The sequence below is a fragment of the Littorina saxatilis genome, unplaced genomic scaffold (assembly GCF_037325665.1).
Source record: "Littorina saxatilis isolate snail1 unplaced genomic scaffold, US_GU_Lsax_2.0 scaffold_1304, whole genome shotgun sequence".
NCBI classification, from domain to species: Eukaryota; Metazoa; Mollusca; class Gastropoda; order Littorinimorpha; family Littorinidae; genus Littorina; species Littorina saxatilis.
The window spans coordinates 1-24,160 of record NW_027128009.1 but is presented as its reverse complement, the minus strand read 5'-3'; the positions used below and the strand labels follow the sequence as shown (position 1 = coordinate 24,160).

The 24,160-nt window shown below is 43.4% G+C and overlaps 1 protein-coding gene, 1 long non-coding RNA gene and 1 other non-coding gene across 3 annotated transcripts in view; 1 reads left to right on the top strand and 2 right to left on the bottom strand.

The window, feature by feature from the left end:
• Positions 1-23,657, bottom strand: part of LOC138956379 (DNA repair protein REV1-like) — a gene marked incomplete at both ends in the record, with an annotated part of 29,187 nt that extends 5,530 nt beyond the window's left edge. The window contains 7 exons of the mRNA XM_070327749.1: positions 14,059-14,319; positions 14,922-15,027; positions 16,772-17,007; positions 19,138-19,268; positions 20,240-20,384; positions 21,345-21,565; positions 23,538-23,657. Of these exons, the coding sequence (XP_070183850.1) occupies positions 14,059-14,319; positions 14,922-15,027; positions 16,772-17,007; positions 19,138-19,268; positions 20,240-20,384; positions 21,345-21,565; positions 23,538-23,657 (1,220 nt within the window). The remainder of the gene's footprint in view (positions 1-14,058; positions 14,320-14,921; positions 15,028-16,771; positions 17,008-19,137; positions 19,269-20,239; positions 20,385-21,344; positions 21,566-23,537) is intronic.
• Positions 2,224-4,530, bottom strand: LOC138956380 (uncharacterized). Its single transcript, XR_011452639.1, has 3 exons — positions 4,198-4,530; positions 3,581-3,678; positions 2,224-2,909 (listed from the first exon to the last, which is right to left on the bottom strand). It is a non-coding gene; the product is annotated as an uncharacterized lncRNA (long non-coding RNA).
• On the top strand, positions 22,830-22,905 carry Trnag-ccc (transfer RNA glycine (anticodon CCC)). The gene has a single exon. It is a non-coding gene; the product is annotated as a tRNA-Gly (tRNA).
• Positions 23,658-24,160: the final 503 nt, after the last annotated feature.

Sequence of the window (24,160 nt, the reverse complement as noted above, 5' to 3'; positions counted from 1 at the left end):
TATTGGATTCCAAGTTTGCTCATCAGATTAACGTTAAATTAATGTTAACTTTTTACGTTAATTAAGTTAACATTAATTTAATGTTAATCTGATGAGCAAACTTGGAATCCGATATCGGACCGATATCGGACCGATATCGGATTCCAAGTTTGCTCATCAGATTAACATTAAATTAATGTTAACTTTTTACGTTAATTAAGTTAACATTAATTTAATGTTAATCTGATGAGCAAACTTGGAATCCGATATCGGACCGATATCGGACCGATATCGGACCGATATCGGATATAACGTTAAATTAAAGTTAATTTTGTTTACGGCTAATGTCAGTTTTACCAAATAAAAAGCATAATATAATGGTTAGATTAACGTTATGTAAACATGTGTATTTTTTACGTTGAGTGCGAAAATAAAAAGAACCAAAATAAAACTATAATTAAATTTATTGAGATTTTTTTTTTTTTCCTCGGACCAAGATATTCTGATATCGGTCCGATATTGGATTCCAAGTTTTCACATCATCGCCAATACAATCCCATCCATCACACCAATATTGGCACGATATCAGACCAATATCGGATACGATATCGGGTCGATATCGGACCGATATTGGATTCCGACATTGGGCCAATAAAGTTGACGTTAATTTAACGTTAATCTGATGAGCAAACTTGGAATCCAATATCCGACCGATATCAGGCAGATATCGGATATCTTGGTCCGAGATATCCAGCCAGCACCCCGATATCGGACCGATATCGGACCGATATCGGGATACGATATCGGGTTGATATCGGATCCCGATATCGGATTTCAAATCGGGTCGATATAGGATTACGACATTGGGCCAATATTGGATATAGGTCCGATACAAAGAACCAAAATAAAACTATAATTAAACTTTTTATTTGAATTTTTTTTCTCCCTCAGACCAAGATATCCCATATCTGCCCGATATCGGATTCCAAGTTTGCTCATGAGATAAACGTTTAGTTTTTACGTTAATTTAACGTTAAATTAACATTAAATGAACGTTCATTAAAACAAAACCATAATATAAAGTTAAATTAAAGTTAATTTTCGTTTACGGCTAATGTCAATTTTACCAAATAAAAAGCACAATATAATGGTTAGATTCAAGTTATTCAAACGTGTGTTTTTTATGTTGAGTGCAAACATAAAAAGAACCACACATAAAAACGGTCATACCGTAAAATCCCTAGCATAAGCCCACCCCCCCTGTGCACAGATTTAGGGCAAAATTGGGGGGTGGGCGTTTGCTAGGGATAGACCCCTTTGCACAAAGTAAGTGTTGTGCTCAACCGTGTATTTGAGTGAATACAAACCCCGAAAGCATGTAAGTTAGGTCGTGTGAGTAGAAGTGAAGGAAAACAACAAAAAAAAGGACTTTGAGGCAAAGAAGGCCAACCATGAGAGAGAGAGAGAGAGAGAGAGAGAGAGAGAGAGAGAGAGAGAGATAAAGAGAGAGAGAGAGAGAGAGAGAGAAAGAGAGAGAGAGAGAGAAAAGGACTGGCTCTTCTGAAAACAACACGAGCATATAGTCATTCATATAAATTTATAAAGTAAAAAGAAAATCGCCAGACCTTTGCAAGGACAAACAATAACAACACAATTCCGGGGAAAAGAAACTTGATGAAATGTCGAAATGTCAACACCAATGAAGCCCTTTCTTTCTGTACAGGGAAGAAATTACACGATCGTCTTTGGAAATGAAACGTGAACTGAACTAGGATTTTGTCTTCAAAAGGCCCAATCTTTCTGAGAAAGAAAAACCCACAAACTTAGGAAAAAAAAGAGAAGAGAAACTCGAAAAAACATGAACGATGGGTGGGAGTGAGGAGAGGGGACAAAGAATAAGAAAAAAGGAAAGAAACACGAAAAGGTAAAGGGGAAAAAGCTGACTTTTAGAACAGTCTGCACAAATCCTAGTGAAAGTGAGCCTATAGTCTCTTTGAAAAAAGCAGGGTGGGCGTTTGCTAGGTAGTTACCCCTGTGCACAACTTTTGGCCCAAAGTGGGGGGTGGGCGTTTGCTAGATGGTGGGCTTATGCTAGGGATTTTACGGTACACGTAAAATTCCACTCGTGCAAAAACACGAGTGTACGTGGGAGTTTCATCCCACGAATCCAGAAGAAGAAGAAGAAGGAAGTGTGCATGCTAACATGAAACAAAACAAAAGACAAATAAATAAAACCATTAGAAATATGTTGTGAGAATATGTTCTAAACATTTATTCATCATTTCCATGATATATATACTGTACATTTAAAAAAACACACACCATAAAACCATGATAAAAATGTCGGAAGTTGAATCAGTTCTAAAGTTTCTGGAAGTGAGTTTGGATACATGTATCCCACTTTTAGGTTCTGTACCTAGAAATTTACCAATTCTATTCCATCTTTTGGGTTTAAAAAAAATAGTCTTCGCACAGCTAGGTATCTTGTACATGTATCCGTATGATGCCAGAGACACAAGGAAAGATGAGGTTATTTGCAACACCACCAGCAGAGGAAGAAGTCATTCACTTTGCAGCAGCAGATAAAAAGAATTGTTGAATTTGAAGCAGGAGCAGACACAGAAGTTGTTGAATTTGTAGCGTCATCTGCAGACAAAGAAGTTGTTGAATTTGCAGCAGACGATATACTTGTTAAACCTGCAGCAGCAAACGAAGAAGTCATTCACTTTGCAGCAGCACCAGACAACAAGAATTGTTGAATTCGAAGCAGGAGCAGACAGAGAAGTTGTTAATGTTGAGTTTGCAGCAGACGATATATACTTGTTAAATCTGCAGCACCAGCCTTGGAAAAAGTTGTTGATACAACCAGTGCAGACGATGGCATGTCTGCAATAGGAGACTTTGAAGATCTGCTCCAAATGCTATGACATCTGCAAAGACAGAGAATGCAACAATCTTAAAACATAAAGAATTCAGTGTGATTTGAGAACTTCAGTGTAAACACTATAATTATGTCTTCTTTGTTAATGCTCTTTGCTAAATATAGAACTGAAGGTAAATAAGGTTTACATTGTCTTTGCATTATGCCAATATTTGTTGAATTTACTTGTGTGTATATAGATATGCTAACTTTGATAGCATTCTTCTGTGTTTGAATGAAATGCTCTTAGTCAATGCTGCCTGGCATGGATAACAACCCCCCTCCTCCCCCCAACACACACTGAACACCTTCCCGAAGTTTTTTCCAAGACTAAGACTGAGTAAGAGTAAGACAATAATATGTCAGTTGGACCTGGACTAAAAATATGTATAGGTCCAGATGTCCCGGCTACAACAAATTGTTCTGTCAGAAGACCTCTTATAGTTCTTTATGTCGAAATTGATGTGATGGTCGACCAGCCAAGATTTAGAACAATGCGTCAAAAGCATGTATTAATGACCCCAGACCGAAGCCTGACAACAACACTGCCTTCTCTCATAAATGATTTTCAGTTATAAATATAATATGACTGCTGGAACATTCATCAAGCGTTAACGTGGATTTTACCTGCAAACACACACACACACACACACACACATACACACACACACACACACTTACTTGGCCTCAAAAGCCAGAATGTCACTTGTCAGGGTTGTAACTTGTAGTTTACATCCCTGTGAATGCTTTCTGGTATCCTCATGGTAATTCCTCCCACCCTGCAATGAAAGCATTGATGTGTGAGTTGCATTACAGTAGAGAACAGTGGTCAATCAAAACTTGTTTTTAAGTGTCTTTGAAAAGACGATTTTCGAAAATAACTGAGATCTCTTATAAATGTTACTGTACAGTAATGGATTAGACCAGAAGCTGTGAGATTGAACAAATGTGTGAAAATGTGTGGCAATTATCAGATTGACAGAGAGAAATAAAATATCAGAGAGAGAGAGAGAGAGAGAGAGAGACAGACAGACAGACAGACAGACAGACAGGGAGAGAGAAACAGACAGAGAGACTGAAACTGAGAAAGACAGACAGAGCAAGAAACTAGAAAGACAGAAGGCAGGAAAGAAAGAGAAAGAGAGATAAATTCACCTTTCCAATCGTTATGCATGATATTGCTTTGATATTGGTGACTCGTATCAAAAATAAGTCAACAATCACAATGCCAACGGATTCTGAACTTATGAATATGATTATGAATTTACAACACAAGTCACACAGTGAAGTAACATTACCTGAAAGTTCCATTTGCCATTCGCTCAGCGTCATAAGATCTGTATTGTGTAGTCCTGATATATGCTGAAGTGCAGCATGTTATCTTATATCAGCAGACACACTGGCTTTGAAGTTGCAGGAGTGTTAAAAACGGTAAAAATACAGTACAAACTTTCTTGAGTTCGATTCGACAGAGAAAAGTCCGAGAGTAATGTCCCTTGGCGATCACGGGAGGTCACTCAGAATTACTTGTCCGGCAGTTACTGAGTAAACAAATGGCGAAATGCGTTGGGAAGATTGAAAACAGGCAGTTGCTAGAGCACTATGTTATACAACATCAGAAACGATCCTGACTGGACAGTCCAATACGAAGACAGAAGGAGGAAGACAGAACTGGACTGGTTTCAAGAGTGTTCCAAACAGTCGATCATCATGCATCACGTAAAACGTTGAGTGAGTATCGCCTATGCCTATGAACTTGGAAGATAGTTTTGCTAATTATTGAGACTTGATGTATTTTTTTCTCTTGGAATATATGAGACTAAAAAGTGTGTTTGTTTCTTAGGTGTGTGTGTCACTGTGTGTGTTTGTGTCACTGTGTGTGTTTAGGTGGTTGCTGATTTTCTTTATTGTTGTTGTAAAAATAAAATGGTGATTTTAACTAAGAATCCTTTTATGGTTCTGTTGTGTATAATAAACAGTTTTTATTCTTTCAGATTTATAAAAATACCTCTCTACACACACACACACACACACACACACACACACACACACACACACACACACACACACACACATTGAATGTAGACAAATAAATCTGCCAGTGATGGAAGAAATGGTGAAGAACAAATGAAAGGTGAGGGAGGTTTTGCAGACAGCATGTCTCCTTATGAAAGCACAAACATGTTCATACAATGTCAACATTTTATATGATCATCTTGTTGCGTCATACTCATAACGGTTAATCTTTTTACTGCAGCTGGCCGTGAGGAAGCGCCATATTCAAACCGACAACAAGCAATTCGAACAGGTGCTTGCGAAGTGGTTGAGAGGATTGTCGGATCGTCTACATGGTGGGAGGATGTCGAAGATCAACACAGAAAATGAGGACAAGGACTAAGATGAAGATGGTAAATAAAATTAGTGCTAATGTGCTGACAGCCAGCAAGGAACACGCCTCTCGGATTCACTCTCTCTTCATTTTGTGTTATTTTGCCTCTACATGATATAAGGCCAAAAAAAAAAAATAGGTGTGGTTACGGTAACATAGCAAAAAAAAATAGGGTAGGTAGGTAGGCAATCACTTTTTTTTTTTTTTTACTTTTTGTTCTAATGTGTACAAATTAAACCTACTTGACAGGGAAATAAGTGTGCGACACGGGCGCTTTCGCTTTCATTGCGTTTTTTGCGCTGGTTTTTTTGTTTTTTTTGTTTTTTTTTGTTGACAAATGTAATAAAAAGTTATAGGATCGGCCCCTAAAAATAGGGTAGGTCGGGTTACCGTAACCACACCTATTTTTTTTTTTTTAGGCCTAATGCCTCTATATATGATATAATGCCTCTGCAAGGCTTCCCTAGGCCTACTGTTTTGGAACAAATGCTATGTACAATTATGTCGGAGAATGGGCTGACATCGTTCAATACCGACTGTTGTGGCGACTGAACAATGGCGATACTGCGTTTTTGATGTTCGACAAAGGCGGCCATGAAAAAGTGCGTCGGTGGTGCTACGTTGTGTGTCTCCAACTTTCAATCGCAGCTGACAGTGTCAGATTCAGGCTGTATGGTGCGGAGTGATGTTGTTGCGAGTGACGCTGATAGGCGGAAGGTGACAGACGATGCCAGATATGACGGAGACAAAGAACATCAATGGTCTAACCTAGCTGATATGTTTCAGAGGATGAGCGAGGAAAGCACCGTGAGGATAAAAGAGATGGTCTGAACATTTCCCGTTCCCCACCCTTGTGAAGAATTGGAGCGTAACAATCATTTGTTTTGATTATCATGACTGGACAGAACCGTTGCGTGACCAGTCCGTTGTTTGTTGCAAATCGAAAGACTTATTTAGTTATAATTGATTTCATAACTGGTTATCCGTTTGCGACGATTTTCCCGTCTCCTTTGTGTTAATTTGATTCATGCGTTTTGTGAAGTTATTGTTATTTCCTTATTCCAAGGGGGCTATCGCCTTATGGAATTAAATACTTTGACTTTGATGGGTCACATGAATCGTGACACTCCATAATTATTCGGTGGGGACCCATTGGTTAGTGGTCTGCTCTGCAATGCTGTGAGTCATGGGTTCAAGCCCGTCCTTTGGCAGCAGAGTGGATGACATTTCAGTGGATGAGTTATCTTATCACAAGGTCAGTTATTAATTGTATTAACTGTTGAATTTTAATTGATAGTTGTAATTTGTTTATGTTGCATTGGTAACTTATGTGTTTTCAATGATACAGTTGGTTATTAAATTATTCTCATTCTGCCTTTGACTCACTTTCATTTGTACTTGTGTGACAATGTTTATTGACTCACTTTCATTTGTACTTGTGTGACAATGTTTATCAACTACTTCATCTTATCATTTCTGTCTCCTTTTAAATTTTCTTCTGTTCTTGGGCCAGAAATCTAATATTTACGGATTACAGCAAGTTTTAGTGCAGGTCAAAGACGAACAAGTGCGAAAGCAATTGCCAAGCATGAAGCATGTTTTCATTAGTCAAGAAGTAAAGTCAGAGGTTCAAAGATGATCAGATAATTAATGCCAACTATTCGCTGGTTTTGCTTCATCGACTCTGCGGGCAGCTTCCAGGAAACCAAAGTTTTCAGGTTCCGGGGGAAGTATGGTTGCAAAGCTGAAACTTAAAGGAATTGACGGAAGGGCACCACCAGGGCACCATAGAAGGGCACCACCCTTATCGGTTCCCGATATTGGTCCATTATTGGTTCCCGATGTTAGGCCGATATCAATTCTCTATATCGTACCGATATCGGACCAATATTAGTCCAATGTCGGAATCCGATATCGACCCGATATCGTCCCGATTTGCAGTCCGATATCGGGATCCGATATCAAACTGATATCGACCTGATTTGCAATCTGATATCGGGATCTGATATCGGGATCCGATATCGATTCTCTATATCGTACCGATATCGGACCGATATCGGACCAATGTCGTAATCCGATATCGACCCGGTATCAACCCAATTTGCAATCTGACATCGGGATTTGATATCGCGCCGATATCGGGATCTGATATGAGGCCGATACCGATTCTCTATATCGGACCGATATCGGGTCGATATCGGGTCGATATCGGTCTGATGTCGTAATCCGATATCGGTCCGATATCGACAGGATTTGCAATCCGATATCGGTCCGCTATCGGGATCTGATATCGATTCTCTATATCGGACCAATATCGGACCGATATCGGACCAATGTCGTAATCCGATATTGACCCGGTATCAACCCAATTTGCAATCTGACATCGGGATTTGATATCGCGCCGATATCGGGATCTGATATGAGGCCGATACCGATTCTCTATATCGGACCGATATCGGGTCGATATCGGGTCGATATCGGTCCAATGTCGTAATCCGATATCGGTCCGATATCGACAGGATTTGCAATCCGATATCGGTCCGCTATCGGGATCTGATATCGATTCTCTATATCGGACCAATATCGGACCGATATCGGACCGATATCGGACCAATGTCGTAATCCGATATTGACCCGGTATCAACCCAATTTGCAATCTGACATCGGGATTTGATATCGCGCCGATATCGGGATCTGATATGAGACCGATACCGATTCTCTATATCGGACCGATATCGGGTCGATATTGGTCCGATGTCGTAATCCGATATCGGTCCGATATTGACCCGATTTGCAATCCGATATCGGACCGATATCGGAATCCGATATCGACCCGATATCGTATCCGATATTGGTCCGATATCGGACCGATATCGGGGTGCTGGCTGGGGGAGGGCATTAACTATGTGAGTTGGTAAGTATATTAATTAAATGAAAATTTATTAAGAAATTTTCGATTAAATAACATATTCTTACTACAACTCACATAAATAGCAGATTGCTACATAAGGTGGCGGGAATCTCACTTAACATGATAAGAAACCAGCCTGCTTCAACCATAATTGGTAAGCAACTACTACCATTGCAGTGGGTACTAAAACACGCACAAAAGTAGTAAAGAAAGACGTCTAAACATGACGTCCAAACACCACTGAGGTGCCATACGAGAATTGTCTGGCAACAGAACCAGCGGATAAAGGGTCCAAGCTCAGGCCCCATGAATTCTAGACAACCCAGAGGAAGAAAGAAAGCTCCCCCCCCATTTGACTGCCGCACTCATAAGCCTGTTAATGAGTGTAAAAGCCCATCTAGTCAGGGCTGCCTAGCAATAATTTGGTTCCATCCGTTGAAACGCAAGAACCAAAAGGAGCCATGCAAGACAAGTAAGTCAAATACTCAAAACCTTGAGCGAGACCCAGAAGTATGTAAAACGCTACACCCTTAAGGGGAAGTGAACACTGACAAAAAGGAGTCTGAGAGCCTTCCTATAAAGAAAGGCTAGCATGTCTCCAAATCTATGGCTCTTAAAAAAGAGCTTAAAAACAAAAAGAAATCCCAAGTTGGAATTAATTTTCAAAAGACAAAAGCTAGGACGCAGGGCCCTTACCACGCAGGGCGTAGAAAGAGAAAGTCTTGTCAAGACCTGACGACGTTCCTCCAGAATAACGAAACATAGACTTCCTACGATAACAACAGTTCGTGGAAAGTCTTAACATCCTCCTGAACTGGAGAATGCTAAAGCCTATGCCCAGAATCTAGAACTTGCACTAATGCAGGTGCTGGAGGAAGGGCTGACTGCCCCCCCCCCCTTTTATTTGCACTCATAGAAAGTTAATGATGGCAAAGAAACCACCAGAAAAAATCAACCTAGATAAATAACCCCTTTCACGTAAAGCCTGTTGAGACCTAAGCTAAGTGAAAAGGCCTAAAATACGCTGTCTTGGTCGTGACTGACGAAAAGAGAGAACAATCTCTTACAAACGGCTAGACCAGAAAGACAGCTCTTAACTCAAAAGAGAGCCGTGCAAGTTCGGAAGACAAACAGATATGTCCTCCGAGGCGAGCGAGTAATAAAAAACGAACCTTTGCGTCTCCCCTCGAAGAGAACAAGAAGTTCCAAACGACCACAAGTGAAACACCCTCCACGGAGTGAAGCACTAAAAGATTAAGGCTTGAGTAAACCACAGCACCATAGTCCAAGAGGAAACGCTAAATGTTCGCAATGAACCAGAGACAATAACTTGCCCCTTGTTCAAAGGATAGAGCAAGACAAATGTCGGAAAACATCTGGCCTTGCTAGACTCTCCCACAAAAGAGTCAAATGACTTAAAGCCGAAAACAAAGGCAACAATTTGCAGGTCGGCGAGAATGCAACCTCTCATCAAGAGATGAACCGAGATTGCTCATCAAAACCAAAGCGACTTAATCGAAAGAGGCAAAAGTCTAACTCAATACTCACTAGCAATAAGCAATGAAATTTAATCGACAAGAAAGGAAGCAAGCATACAGTGGGAGCTAGCTGAAGTGCCGAACGTGGAACGATCAGAGCCTAAGTTTGTCAACACAGAACTGAATAGGACAAACCCTGTAGCGACCGTTAAAACATAATGTCGCTATGTTACACCCTGGGAGGGTGTGAAGCCCGCCAGGCCTAGGAGATGACGTCAGTTCGTGACCGATCTCCTACCGAAAACAAGTGATACCTGAGAAAAAGATATCAAGCCCTCATCGGTGAGAAAAATCTCAAGAACGAGCAAACGTGTTCCTGAAGTACCCAAACTACCAGAACACTCACCCTCTAATGAACCGAGCTGTGAACCCAACATGATCCAAACGGTTAGCCAAAAGTAGGCTACTGCTGGTGCATGACCTGCTTGAGCAACTACCCAATCAAGACCGAGCGAATGACGCAGTAAAACTTCCTGCGTTAAGAGTCCAAGTCTAGCAAAGACAAGCACTCATAACTTCGTGGGTCGTGGCAGAAAGCACCAATGAATGACTATGACTATGAACTGGACCGTCGCTACCCGTAGGTAAGACAAAGTCGCCGAAACCGGCCGTCATGTTGCCCCCAAACTGACTTCAGACGCTTCTTGTCAAAACAGAGGAAGTCACAAGAAAGTCCGAACAACCTCCTCGAGAGGACAAAAACGATGAACGCTCAAAAAACCGACAGCTGTCGTGAACTAAGGAGCATCCTTAAGAAAAATCCGGAATAAATTTCGCCGCCAATCAAGAAACACCCTGAATATGGCCGAAAACCCAGAACGCGTCTGATCCGCTGAGAGACTAAAAGTCAGACGCGGGGACCTACGCAAACAGTAATCATAGATGCCATCACGTACAAAACCTTACCATCCTAAACAGCCGCAGCAGAACAGGAAGTAAGATATAGGGCATCACTGCTCCCAACAACCTGGACCCCAAAGGGTTGACATCAGAAGTTGCGGACAGGCAAGAACAAAGTGCTACGATTACCTGGAACGTAAAAAAAAACGAACCAGAAAAAGGCAAAATCCCTAGTACAAAACACCCGCAACACCTTGACAGTGTGGGCTGATGCTAATGCGTACAGTCCTTCACTCCGAAAACAGAAGTGAGAGACGGGATACCAAAACCACCAACAACCTGAAACCCAAAGAGTTGACATTGGAAGCCTACTTGGCAAAGAGTCCTTGTTCCCAGAACCATCATTGGCCGAAGCCGTAAATGATTGTCCCCCAACGCAGGAGTGACCTGAAGCGGGGAACTCGGAAGTGCAAAAGGATCAAAAGAATGATTGGGCTTCCCGTTCAGCTTTGGTTACGAAGCATGAAAGACGACGTGCGAGAACAATTGCTCGGAGAAGCCAGCCATGGCTGAACAGACTCCGACGCATCCCCATGAGCAGTGAACAGAGGAAAGATGCTAACAGCACCGGAACTCAACACCTTAGCCATCTCATAGGCTACAGAGGGCGACTCCCGAAACCGGAAGTGAACGCTAGTCTCATTGTCACCCTGGAAATCGCCAAATGCGAAAGGTGGTGCCACTAAACGAGAAGACGAAGTTGTCACCCCTTCTGCAAAGTATCGAGAGGTAACCTCAGCGGCGGCATACAGCGCGCGCAAGAACCTCCTCTCAACTCGAAAGTTGTGTTCCGCCTCGGAAGAGTCATCACAATCCTCGACAACATCCACATCATCTACAAAGATGTCCGATGAAGCCCGATCATGAACGGAACCATCATTGCCCCGCAACGGAACTGATGAACTCGCCGTACCGGAACCCTGTGTAACCACACCAAGGAGGACCGGCAAAGCCGAGCTGCTACCATTGCCCGGAACCAGAGGTAGCTGGCAATCCGGAAGGGAAGGCGACCGGAAACACACCTGTGCTTCGCCCGGAAGCTGACCCATCCTGTCCCCCACCGTACGCAACCGCCTGAGCGGAAGCGTAGGCAGGAAACGGATTGCCGTTACCACCAACGACCGGAACCCCCGTAGGCTGTGAACCGGAAGTCGATGGTAACGATTTGAAAGTGCCACGATCTCCCGAAAGAAACCCTGTGGCCGGAAATCCCTTTGCCGAAGCAGTTGAACCCGAGTACGAGGGACCGGACGTACCAGCCCCAGCGTCAAGGGTGGAATAACCGTCGAGACAAACAACACGCTCGTGTGCTGAGTGCCCCGAACTTCCAAAAGTCTACCCCGGAACCGGCGGACCGGAACCAGCGGTAGCTGGCAATCCGGAAGGGAAGGCGACCGGAACACACCTGTGCTTTACCCGGAAGCTGACCCAACCTGTCCCCCACCGTCCGCAACCGCCTCAGCGGAAGCGTAGGCAGGAAACGGATTGCCGTTACCACCAACGACCGGAACCCCCGTAGGCTGTGAACCGGAAGTCGATGGTAACAAAATGAAAGTGCCACGATCTCTCGGAAGAAATCCTGTGGCCGGAAATCCCTTTGCCGAAGCAGTTGAACCCAAGTACGAGGGACCGGACTTCCGGCCCCAGCGTCAAGGGTGGAATAACCGTCGAGATGAGCAGCACGCATTTGCGCCGAACACCCCGAACTTCCACGAACACGTACCTGATCGGCCGAAGCCGAAAGCTGAGGAACAGCAACGTCCGCCGACGTAAACGTAGCGGAAAGAACAATCCTCGACAGAGAGGAAGCGTTGCCAACCCCTGGAGGCAAAGCTGGAATGGTGGAGGAAGACACACCCCTGTCAGTTGCCAGCATCTCCCTCATTTGATCCTTGAAAGTAGAAAAAAAGAGCAAACAATTCATCGCGCGAGACCGCCTGGGTCTCTTTCTCCTGCGGCGACAAAACGGGCAAGCTAGCAGGAGGATCAAACGACACACGCAACGACTCCTTGCTCACCGGATCGAAAATTTCGCAAAAATAATTACAAAATACTAAAATGCAAATGGCGGCATGCACCCGTAACACCGGGCACTGCCTACACTAGGTTGAAGCAACAAAAAACTCCAGAAAACGGAGCCAAAAGTTCAACAACCGGCAGAAAAAATAATGCAAATGGCGGCACGTCACAACGCAAGTCCGCCATGTTGACGACTAGAACTCCGTCGAGACGGAGACATGTAGTAAAAAACAGAATACCAACCACAAAGGTCGGCACAGGTAAAGACAAAATAATCTGTAAAAGATAAGTCATCAGACCTAAGCTTACACAACAGAACAAACTGCTCAGCAGGTAACAAAGTACCCTGCCCGACAGAGCTAACGCTAAAGACCGCCATGTTGAAACTACAACTCCGAGAACGGAGAACAAGCTTTAACATAACACGAACAAAGGCGGCGCAAGCTCAACCAAGCCTGTAAGGAGTAAGTCACTAGACTTAAGCTTAACGAAAGAACACACTGCTCAGCAGGGAAACGAAAGTCGCCTGTCTGGCAGCACTACAGTAATAGTCGCCGTGTTAAAAGTACAACTCCGTAAGACGGAGCACGAAGTACAAAGCCATTTACCAACAAATGCAAATGGCGGCACAAGCTATAACAAGAAAACGTTACACATAAGTCACTAGACTAAGCTTGAACAACAAAATAACTGCTAGGCGGGAAAACGAAAGTCACCCGCCTGGCAGCACTACAGTAAAATCCGTGTAAACAGAACGACTCCGTAAGACGGAGCACAAAGTACGACGCCATTTACCAACAAATGCAAATGGCGGCACAAGCTATAACAAGAAAACGTTACAGATAAGTCACTAGACTAGGCTTGAACAACAAAATAACTGCTCAGCGGGAGAGACAAAACATGTCTGAGAGAGCAACAGCTCTCTCCCGCCCAAGTGAAAACCAAAACAAACTCCGCTTAGAAACGGAGAAAGACATTTTCACAAGTGAACAGTTACCATAAACAAACGTTGTAAACCAGAAAGATCTCACCAACAGCTAGCAAGATGAACCAGGGTCAAAAGGTCGTCCTCACAGGAGACCCAAGGCTGAAAAGCCCCGCAAGTACCAACACGTCTGAACAGCACGGTGTTGAAGAAGGGAATGAGTTTGCCGGTGATATGTGCCGCGCATGCGCGGGCTACCGGTGAGGGGAGGTAACTACCAGGGCCTTGTTGTCAAGGTTTTGTTTTGATTTGGGGGTTACCTCCCCCTGTTTCCAGGGTTAGTACTTCAATGTCTTACGCATCAAACTGAAGTTAATGCTATTTATGTGAGTTGTAGTAAGAATATGTTATTTAATGGAGTGTTTTAAAAGAAGGGTTCCACTGTACAAACTTCAAAGACAATTGACACACACAAACCTGTGAGAAAGACAGCTGCATGGGATCAGACGACACAGAGCTTCTTCTGCTTCCTTCGTCTCTCCTTCCCTGGCTGGAGTCGCTCGACGACGTGTCAGAGGGTGTCGCCCAATGCGAGCAGCCGGGCTCGTCACTTCCTCGTCGTTTTTTCCGTGGTCTCTCACTGGAAGGTGCAGAGTGAGTTCCCTTTGCACTATGCATCTCTCGCTCTATCTGCTGGCGAATGTCTTCTGGTAGCTCCTTCAAGACGTCTCTGTCAACCTGTGAAAATTGTGGAGTTTTGAAATAGGGTAAAGTTTTGCAGGTTGACATTAAAAGAGTAAAACAGGTTAGTATCAAATGAAATACCCCAACCTCCCCCTCCACTTTTACTCTGCATACATCCCCTTCGTAAGCACTTTTGAACACATTCCAACTCTCCATCACACACCAACTCATATTTTTGAACAATCACACACACACTCACTTTTTTAACACACATTCTGACTATCAGTATCACACACCAACGCATATTTTTGAACTGACACGCACAAGCACACACACACACACACACATACACACACACACACACACACACACACACACACACACCCAACCCAACCCACACACACAATAAAACCTGCCCTGTTGACCCCCTCTCAGTAAGGACCACTTGCCTATTACGACCACCAAAGGCTCCCAGACAATTGTCATGATATACGTCACCTTTCCATATAGTGACCACCTGTCTAAAACAACGACTTTTGGTCAGTCCTTTGGGTGATCGTTGCAGACAGGTTCGACTGTACAAACAACACTTTTCATTAGAAGAAACAAGAGAAACGCTTGAAGAAGTCAATGAGAAAGGAGAAGAAGAAACAAACCTGCGACGGTGAAAGGAAGAACTCAGAGTTATCCTTCTTGACTCCCGAGTTGAATTTAGGCAGACGGGGAAGAGGTGGTGCTGCATCTTTGCTTCGTGTCTGTCGTCTGCACAGCGCCAAACAAACACACCTTTCATCAATCAGGTTTGAGCTCGGTGTGACCAGACCGGTACAGTGGAACCTCCCTTTTAAGACCCCCCTGATTTAAGTCTTCCCCCATTTTGAGACCTTGCTTCCCTCTCCGCACCAAACTCTATGGGAGCAGACAAGACCTGGAAGCCACGACGTCATTCGTCTCGCAGACTAAACTGATGGTGTGACGGCGAACGCAAGAAGAAGAAGAAGAAGACCTTGCTTTTTTAAGATTTTTTGTTCAGAACCTCTGGAAATTTACCCCTATTTTAAGACTCCCTCTAGCAGACAAGACCTGGAAGCCACGACGTCTTTCGTCTCGCAGACTAAACTGATCTTTCTTTCTTTATTTGGTGTTTAACGTCGTTTTCAACCATTCAAGGTTATATCGCGACGGGGAAAGGGGGGAGATGGGATAGGGGAAAGGGGGGAGATGGGATAGAGCCACTTGTTAATTGTTTCTTGTTCACAAAAGCACTAATCAAAAAATTGCTCCAGGGGCTTGCAACGTAGTTATTACCTTACTGGGAGAATGCAAGTTTCCAGTACAAAGGACTTAACATTTCTTACATACTGCTTGACTAAAATCTTTACAAACATGGACTATATTCTATACAAGAAACACTTAACAAGGGTAAAAGGAGAAACAGAACCGTAAGTCGCCTCTTACGACATGCTGGGTAGCATCGGGTAAATTCTTTCTCGTCCCAACCAATATGGGACTCCCCCTAACCCGCGGGGGGTCTAAACTGATGGTGTGACGGCGAACGCAAGAAGAGGAAGAAGACTCCCTCTTTGTTAAGACCTGATATTCTTCAGGGGTTCAACTGTATTATACTATTTTACTTCCTTTCATTTATTGATATTTGTGACCCTCCACAACGGAATGAGTCGCATGTTACCTTTGCATGATTTTCATATTTTTACCTTTTCCTAAAAAGTTTTTTTATGCTGTATCCAGTGGTGAAAACCGTTTTAGAAAAGAGCGAAAACTGTTTGAGTTATAAGCCTGTGACTGAGGTGACCCTCACACTGTTACCAGACACTCCCCGAACTTATATTAAGCCTAGCGCAGAACCGCGCGAGGTGACATGCGACTCATTTCGTGGTGGAGGGTCACATTTTCTTTTTTACTTGAATAGTTGCATGCAGGTTGTTTTGAACTTCCCCACAACCCTTCCCCATTTTCCCCTCTAGTTTATCTGCTTTCTCTTTTGTCCCTACTTTTTTGTTTTGTTTATCAAATTAGTTCTGATTCATTTGCAATACAAAGAAAACCAAAATTCTGAAAATGTTGGTTCTCTGAATCTCTTGGCAGGATTCTTTGCCTTCAACAAAACGATTTCAGAATAACATCTAGCAGTCAGATCTTGTGTCTTATTTCAGACGTTTAATTCAGTGTTTGTTTTCTTTTCTCAAAAAAATAACTCTTATGAATTCATGCCTTATTACATTATGAGAACACACACACACACACACACACACACACACACACACACACACACACACACACACACACACACACACACGAGCACACCCACACGCACACACACACACACACAAGAGCACACACACACACACACACACACACACACACACACACACACAAACACACACACACACACACACACACACACACACACACACACACACACACACACAAAAGAAACAAAGTATAAAAAATAAAGGGGAAAAAAAAAGAAAAAAGTTTATGGAACCTTGGAGGGGTTACTGCATCCTCTTCGCTCTTTTCTTCCTCCTCATTATCGCCTGCCTCGGGAATGGTCGGCAAACTCGGCTTGGGAGATGTCGTTCTTTGTTCTTTCTCCACAGGCTTTTCTTGTGGTGCGGAGCGTGCAACAGCAAAATTCAAGATGCTCTGGTTGCCCTTGGTTACAGAACCAGCTAAGGTTCCAAAGTCTGCAGACTCCAAGCGATGTGTCTGAATACCGACCTGAAGATGAAAATAAGAAAAAGATTAAAAAAAAGTTGAAAAACAAAAGAATTCTGTACTGACCAGTACAAAAAAAAGATAACGTCATGCATGCTTTGTGGATATAAAAACCTTGCATAATGGCGCTTCTAAAGGCTATGTTTTATTCAGTAAATGCAAAGCACTCAGGAATTCCAAGCTGCAAAGGTTTACGACGTCTCTTTCTGTTACGGTGTTTCAACTGCCAAAACTACTTCCTTTCTAAACATGAATACTGCTGTGGTATGCATGAAAGCGTGAAATATTGTGTGTGCTTAACCTAAAGACAAATACAACAGCGGAAAAACTGTTGATCAAACCTTAAAGATAGGCTTCTCTTCATTACTTCTGATTTTTTTTAACTGTTATTCAAAGTACTCTTGAAACGGTCTCTAACTCTAAGGTATAGTGGCAGACTAATAGGAACAAGGTCTCAAAAAGTTATCTGTCCTTTGGGGAATATTGTTTCTTTTTTTCTACAAGTTAATATTTTTTAAAACACCCTGAGTTAAGAGTTCCCCTCGTTAGTATTTTTGTTGTTGAGATCTCTTTTTCTTTACCTCTCTCACAAAGTTCTCCATCCTTCAGGGAATATTGTTTCTTTTTTCTACAGTGGGACCCTCTTTTCAGTACCCATGATCTGAACTCATTGTCTTCTTCTTCTTCGTTCGTGGGCTGAAACTCCCACGTACACTCGTGTTTTTTGCACGAGTGGAATTTTACGTGTATGACCGTTTTTTACCCTGCCATTTAGGCAGCCATACGCCGTTTTCGGAGGAAGCATGCTGGGTATTTTGGTGTTTCTATAACCCACCGAACTCTGACATGGATTACAGGATCTTTTCCGTGCGCACTTGGTCTTGTGCTTGCGTTTACACACGGGGATGTTCGGACACCGAGGAGAGTCTGCACACAAAGTTGACTCTGAGAAATAAATCTCTCGCCGAACGTGGGGACGAACTCACGCTGACAGCGGCCAACTGGATACAAATCCAGCACGCTACCGATTGAGCTACATCCCCGCCCAACTCATTGTCTATCCCAGACCTGGGAACCCCTGTTTTGCGCTTAGAGTATTCTCAAACAAACTTGGAGTATTTTCAGAAAAATGAGCGTACTCCACACATCATTTGAACGTCCATGATTCAAACATGCTTCCCACGCGTCCGTCACACCGTTAATTAATTTTACCTATACATTTAAAACGAATGCTTTTTACAATGTTAACTGACAAAAACTGTAATCATGTGTCAACATACTGCATCGGCACCTGTGAAGAAAAGTAGTGTAGGAATTTTTCTCGTCGTATTTTTTCCCCACTGACCGTACTGATCGTATTCTAGACAATCATGTGTACAAAATACGGCGAAATCGTATGGGTTCCCAGGTCTGCTATCCGTACCCACTCATATGGCTCTATCTGACCTAGCACGGATATATATCCGTACACACAGTCACTTCAGTCGCTTCCTGTAACGTCGATCTAACGCCTGCATTCCATCGTGTTGATACACAGTTTCTACACAGTTACTACAATTCTGAGTGACCTGCTCTCGGCTAAAAAAAACCTTGGTGAACACAGGTGGGGTAGAAAGTGTGGCTTTTCCTTTTAGGACCTTTCTGTTTTCAGATTTAACCTCTGTCAATGCAGGCGGGGATGTAGCTCAGTCGGTAGCGCGCTGGATTTGTCTCCAGTTGGCCGCTGTCAGCGTGAGTTCGTCCCCACGTTCGGCGAGAGATTTATTTCTCAGAGTCAACTTTGTGTGCAGACTCTCCTCGGTGTCCGAACACCCCCCGTGTGTACATGCAAGCACAAGACCAAGTGCGCACGAAAAAGATCCTGTAATCCATGTCAGAGTTCGGTGGGTTATAGAAACACGAAAATACCCAGCATGCTAGCTCCTCCGAAAGCGGCGTATGGCTGCTTAAATGGCGGGGTAAAAACGGTCATACACGTAAAAGCCGTGGGAGTTTCAGCCCATGAACGAACAAACAAACAGACAATGCACATCCAATTCAAGACGCAATTTTCTCAGATTTTTGGAGGTCTTAAAACTGGGTTCCACTGTACCACATCACTCTCTATCCTCAATCCCATGACAACATTCTTACCCCTCTCAGGTCAGCAGAGTTTGCCTTCATCGCTTTCAGCAGAGACACCGCCTCTTTACCCAGCATTCCTGCATCATCTGTTGCCATGGATAACGTCGTGGATTTTGACAAATTGTTGCAGATTCCATGACCTGTTGCAGAAAACAAAATAGCCGTACAAAGAGAACAAAGAAAGACAGAAAAGACAACTGATTTGGAAATTGCATATCCCACCATCAGCCCTTGAAAGAAAGAGAAAAGGAAAAAAAGAAAGAAAAACGAAAAAAAAAAAAAAAGAAAGAAACAAGAGGCGAAGCCATCAAGGCTCACGTAAGAAATCGACAAACAGTAACACAAACTCAATCACTCCGTCACACATACACACACACACACACACACACACAGAAAGAGCATAGGTGAAACTGTGCAAGAAAGCGAGACACTAGATCTAGATCTGTCTGTCTGCATGTAGCCTACTTACAGGGACACGACTGCCAACTAGTCTCGGCCCGCTCAAAATAATAATGACCGAGACTTTCAGTACTTCCTTCGCGTGACGTCTAACCCTCTTACGTCATAATGTGACGTCAATGTAATGTGACGTCTTCAAATGTTAGAGTTTCTACCACAGACATACACACGCACGCACGCACGCACGCACGCACATACGCAAGCATGCACAGACAGACAAAGTTATGATCGCATACGCTACACTTACGTGAGCCAAAAAAGAAAGCAAGAAAAAAATGACAACTGACGTATAGCTTACATATGCCACTCCCATACCACCTATTGGTGCTAACCATCACATCCTGTTTTAAAACAATACCTAAACATCAATGGGCGGAAGGGTTTTGTTTTCAAAATTCCATGAAATCGGAGCAAAACAAATATGCCAGGGAAAAAAATTGTAATGCATGTGCTACAACAGGGTTCTGGTCATGAACAGTCCTCAACAGTTTGTGTTTAAAAGCTTAGACTTCATACCGACAAAATAATACACTGTAGCAAAACTGAATACATTTTCTCGACCGGTCCTCAACATTTTTGTATGAGTATATAAGGCACAACCCTTCACAATGAAGCTAACCTTTTTAAAGACTGAGAAATGCCAACAACTTACCCATAAACTTTGCCGTCTCTGTGGGGGCATCAGACCGCCGGACCATAAGCTTGAGAGTCAAGCTTCGACCTCTCATGTTGATTGCCTTCAAGCGAGTGCTTACCTCCCCTGCCAGCTCTTCCACAAACTTCACGGCATCTGCATCCTGTAGAAATACAACAGGGCGAAAGTATGTTAAAACAAGGAAAGACAGATTCCATCGCACGCAACCATCGCAATAACGACAAAAAAATAAACAAAAAACAAACCTAGAAGCATAAGCAAAGACAGACAGACTGCCAGATATAACAAAACAAGAAAGGTAGGTTGTTGGAACGTTTGTTATTGACAAAACAATACATTCACAAATATATCGACCCAACGGTCTTTTAAGTGCACAGACAAACAATAACAAAAACTTATCTGGCTGATTTTTGTCTTCCCCCTGCCACGAAGCCGCAAGCGAATGAATGATAGACTGTTTTAATAACCTTTTATAAATGATGAATGTTTTGGATAGACTGACAGATAAACAGACTTGGAAAAATACAGCACACACACATAAGGTATGTAGTGTCTATACCTGATTCACTAACATCAGACAAACAAACATGAAGTATGGTGCAGATTTGACTTGCTAAGGCATGGTCTTCAGTTAACCTTCGCCGGTGGTCGTGGGTCCGTGTGGGCCCAGAAGGGTGTTTAATTGCAAATATCTCTTAAACTAGTTGGAATTTTTTAATGAGCTTTTAAGAATGCCTCAGGCAATTAAAAAGCTCTTATGTCCTAAAATTTCAGCGAGAAGTAATAAAACAAAACCAAAGGTCAAATTTAGACTACAAACATCGTGGGGCCGTGCGCACCCATGTTTCTCAAAGAAGGAAAAGCGTGCATCTTTGAGAAGCATGGGTCCGCACGGCCCCACGATGTCTTCCGTGTGTACTCGATAACCCGGACTGGCGAAGATTAAAGAAGTTCATGTTCAGTTGTTCCTGACTTGTAACCAGACAAGACTATTTTCAGCACCGGCCAGAGATCAAACTCTACGCTGTACAGCCATGCAAACTACCAACCAACCAAGCCCGTAACAAGCACTGACGCACACAATCCATCAACCTCAACTTACAGTTTCAAACCTGATCCCGTAGTTGACCTCAGCCGACACAGACTTGCGCTCCTTCTCTGTCCTGATTGGGCGATCGTCCTCTCCGCGACTGAAGCGATACAGGGACTGGCCTGTTTTGGGTCCAAACTCCTTCTGCAGAGCCGACAGGGTCAGTTTCTGTAGATCTCCACACGTCTCGATGCCCATCTTAGACAGCTTTTTGGTCATGGACCATCCAACTCCTGCAAGTAGAAACAAGAGGCGAAGCCATCAAGGCTCACGTAAGAAATCGACAAACAGTAACACAAACTCAATCACTCCGTCACACACACACACACACACACACACACACACACACACACACACACACACACACACACACACACACACAGAAAGAGCATAGGTGAAACTGTGCAAGAAAGCGAGACACTAGATCTAGATCTGTCTGTCTGCATGTAGCCTACTTACAGGGACAAGACTGCCAACAGAGTCTCGGCCCGCTCAAAATAATAATGACCGAGACTTTCAGTACTTCCTTCGCGTGACGTCTAATCCTCTTACGTCATAATGTGACGTCAATGTAATGTGACGTCTTCCAATGTTAGAGTTTCTACCACAGACATACACACACACAAACACACACACACACACACGTACACACACGCACGCACAGACAGACAAAGTTACGATCGCATAGGCTACACTTCGTGAGCCAAATATGTGAGCTTAATCATCATTAAAGGTACAGTGGAACCTCCTTTTTACGACCTCCAAAAATCTTAGAAATTGAGGTCTTAAAAAGGAGGGAGTCTAAAAGTTAAAATGGAGGTAAATTCGCAGAGATTATGGACAGAAAATCTGAAAAAGCAAGTTCTTCTTCTTCTTCTTCTTCTTCTGCGTTCGTGGGCTGAAACTCCCACGTACACTCGTGGTTTTTTTGCACAAGTGGAATTGTACGTGTATGACCGTTTTTTTACCCCGCCATTTAGGCAGCCATACGCCGTTTTCAGAGGAAGCATGCTGGGTATTTTCGTGTTTCTATAACCCACCGAACTCTGACATGGATTACAGGATCTTTTTCGTGCGCACTTGGTCTTGTGTGGGGGTGTTCGGACACCGATGAGAGTCTGCACACAAAGTTGACTGAGAAATAAATCTCTCGCCGAACGTGGGGACGAACTCACGCTGACAGCGGCCAACTGGATACAAATCCAGCGCGCTACCGACTGAGCTACATCCCCGCCCAAAGCAAGTTTTTAAAAGGGGAGGTCATAAATTGGAAGGGGGGGGGGGGGGGGGGGGGGGGTGGTGGTAATGGGGGTGGGGGGGGGGGGGGGGGGGGGGGGTTTCCACTGTACAGTCATTCCTTCTCCAGTGAAGCAATCATGTGCAGCACCAAAGATGGTCCTGGCTCTCGCATGGAATAATATCATCCTTCAGTTTGGACACATGCTACACATATAGAGCGCCTGACTGCTTGCTGTCTGTACACAGGAGGAAGTGACGGGCGCAGTGGCCTAGTGGTAAGACGCCCGCCTCCCAAGCGGGAGGTCGTGGGTTCGAATCCCGGCCGCTGCCGCCTGGTGGATTAAGGGCGGATATTTTTCCGATCTCCCAGGTCAACTTATGTGCAGACCTGCCAGTGCCTTATCCCCCTTCGTGTGTACACGCAAGCACAAGACCAAGTGTGCACGGAAAAGATCCTGTAATCCATGTCAGAGTTCGGTGGGTTATAGAAACACGCAAATACCCAGCATGCTTCCTCTGAAAGCGGCGTATGGCTGCCTAAATGGCAGGGTAAAAATGGTCATACACGTAAAAATCCACTCGTGTAAAAAACACGAGTGAACGTGTGAGTTTCAGCCCATGAACGCAGAAGAAGAAGAAGAAGTAGGAAGTGACCCGAATTTCCCAGTAACGGGATAATAAGGTAATGGAAATGGAAGTACTCCACCCTTGCTTGTAGGTGTCTGAATTATGAAGCAGAGTTCAACTAACAGCTTGCACACATAAATGAACACAACTAAAAATGTTTCCTTACATGTCTTCAAAAACAGCATTTCTTTTTTCTAAATTCAAAGCCAAAAATTCTATCACAGGAACTGCAATACAGCGGAACTCCCCTTTTAAGACGTAAAAAAATCTGAGAAATTCAGGTCTTAAAATGGAGTAAGTCTTAAAAGAGGGCGTTCCACTGTACAAAAGCTTGCCTACCTGGTAAATCTTTGGCGGGCTGTTCCTTGATGAAGTCCAAGACGTCAGCCTGCAGCAGGTGAAACTGACCGTTGGGCTTGGCCTTCCGTGTAGCCATGCGAGCAAGCAAAATGCTACTACCTACAAAAATATGAAAAAAATTGGAATGAAATATATAAAGTCTCTTTTTAAATATGTCTCAACAGCAGCCCTGAAAGTCCAACAAATGGTGTACTCGCCTTTGGCAAGTGATTCTGAAAATGTACTAGCAAGAGAGCAAACTTTACTAGCCAAACCAACAATGTGTTTCAGCAACTATACTCTCATTTGACGAGTAGATGAACAATTCTTCTCGCCAGTTACGTAGAGGTTACATGCCAAGTCTCAGTGATTATTAAAAATAATGGTTGAAGTTAGATGATCATGAAAAATGCGAGCTTCACCTCTTTATTCCTCCTTTCTTCAGTTATTCAAAGAAAAGAAGAGTTTTTGTTCGAAAGTTTGATCAAATCCTATTCACTCAACCAGTCTACCTGCGCAGGCGATTGAATAATGCGCGTTGTATAGTTCAGGGAAAATCAATCAATTCTGTTAACACTTCTTGTCAGTTTCCCTGTTTTGGACTAAAATCAAGTACACAGTTA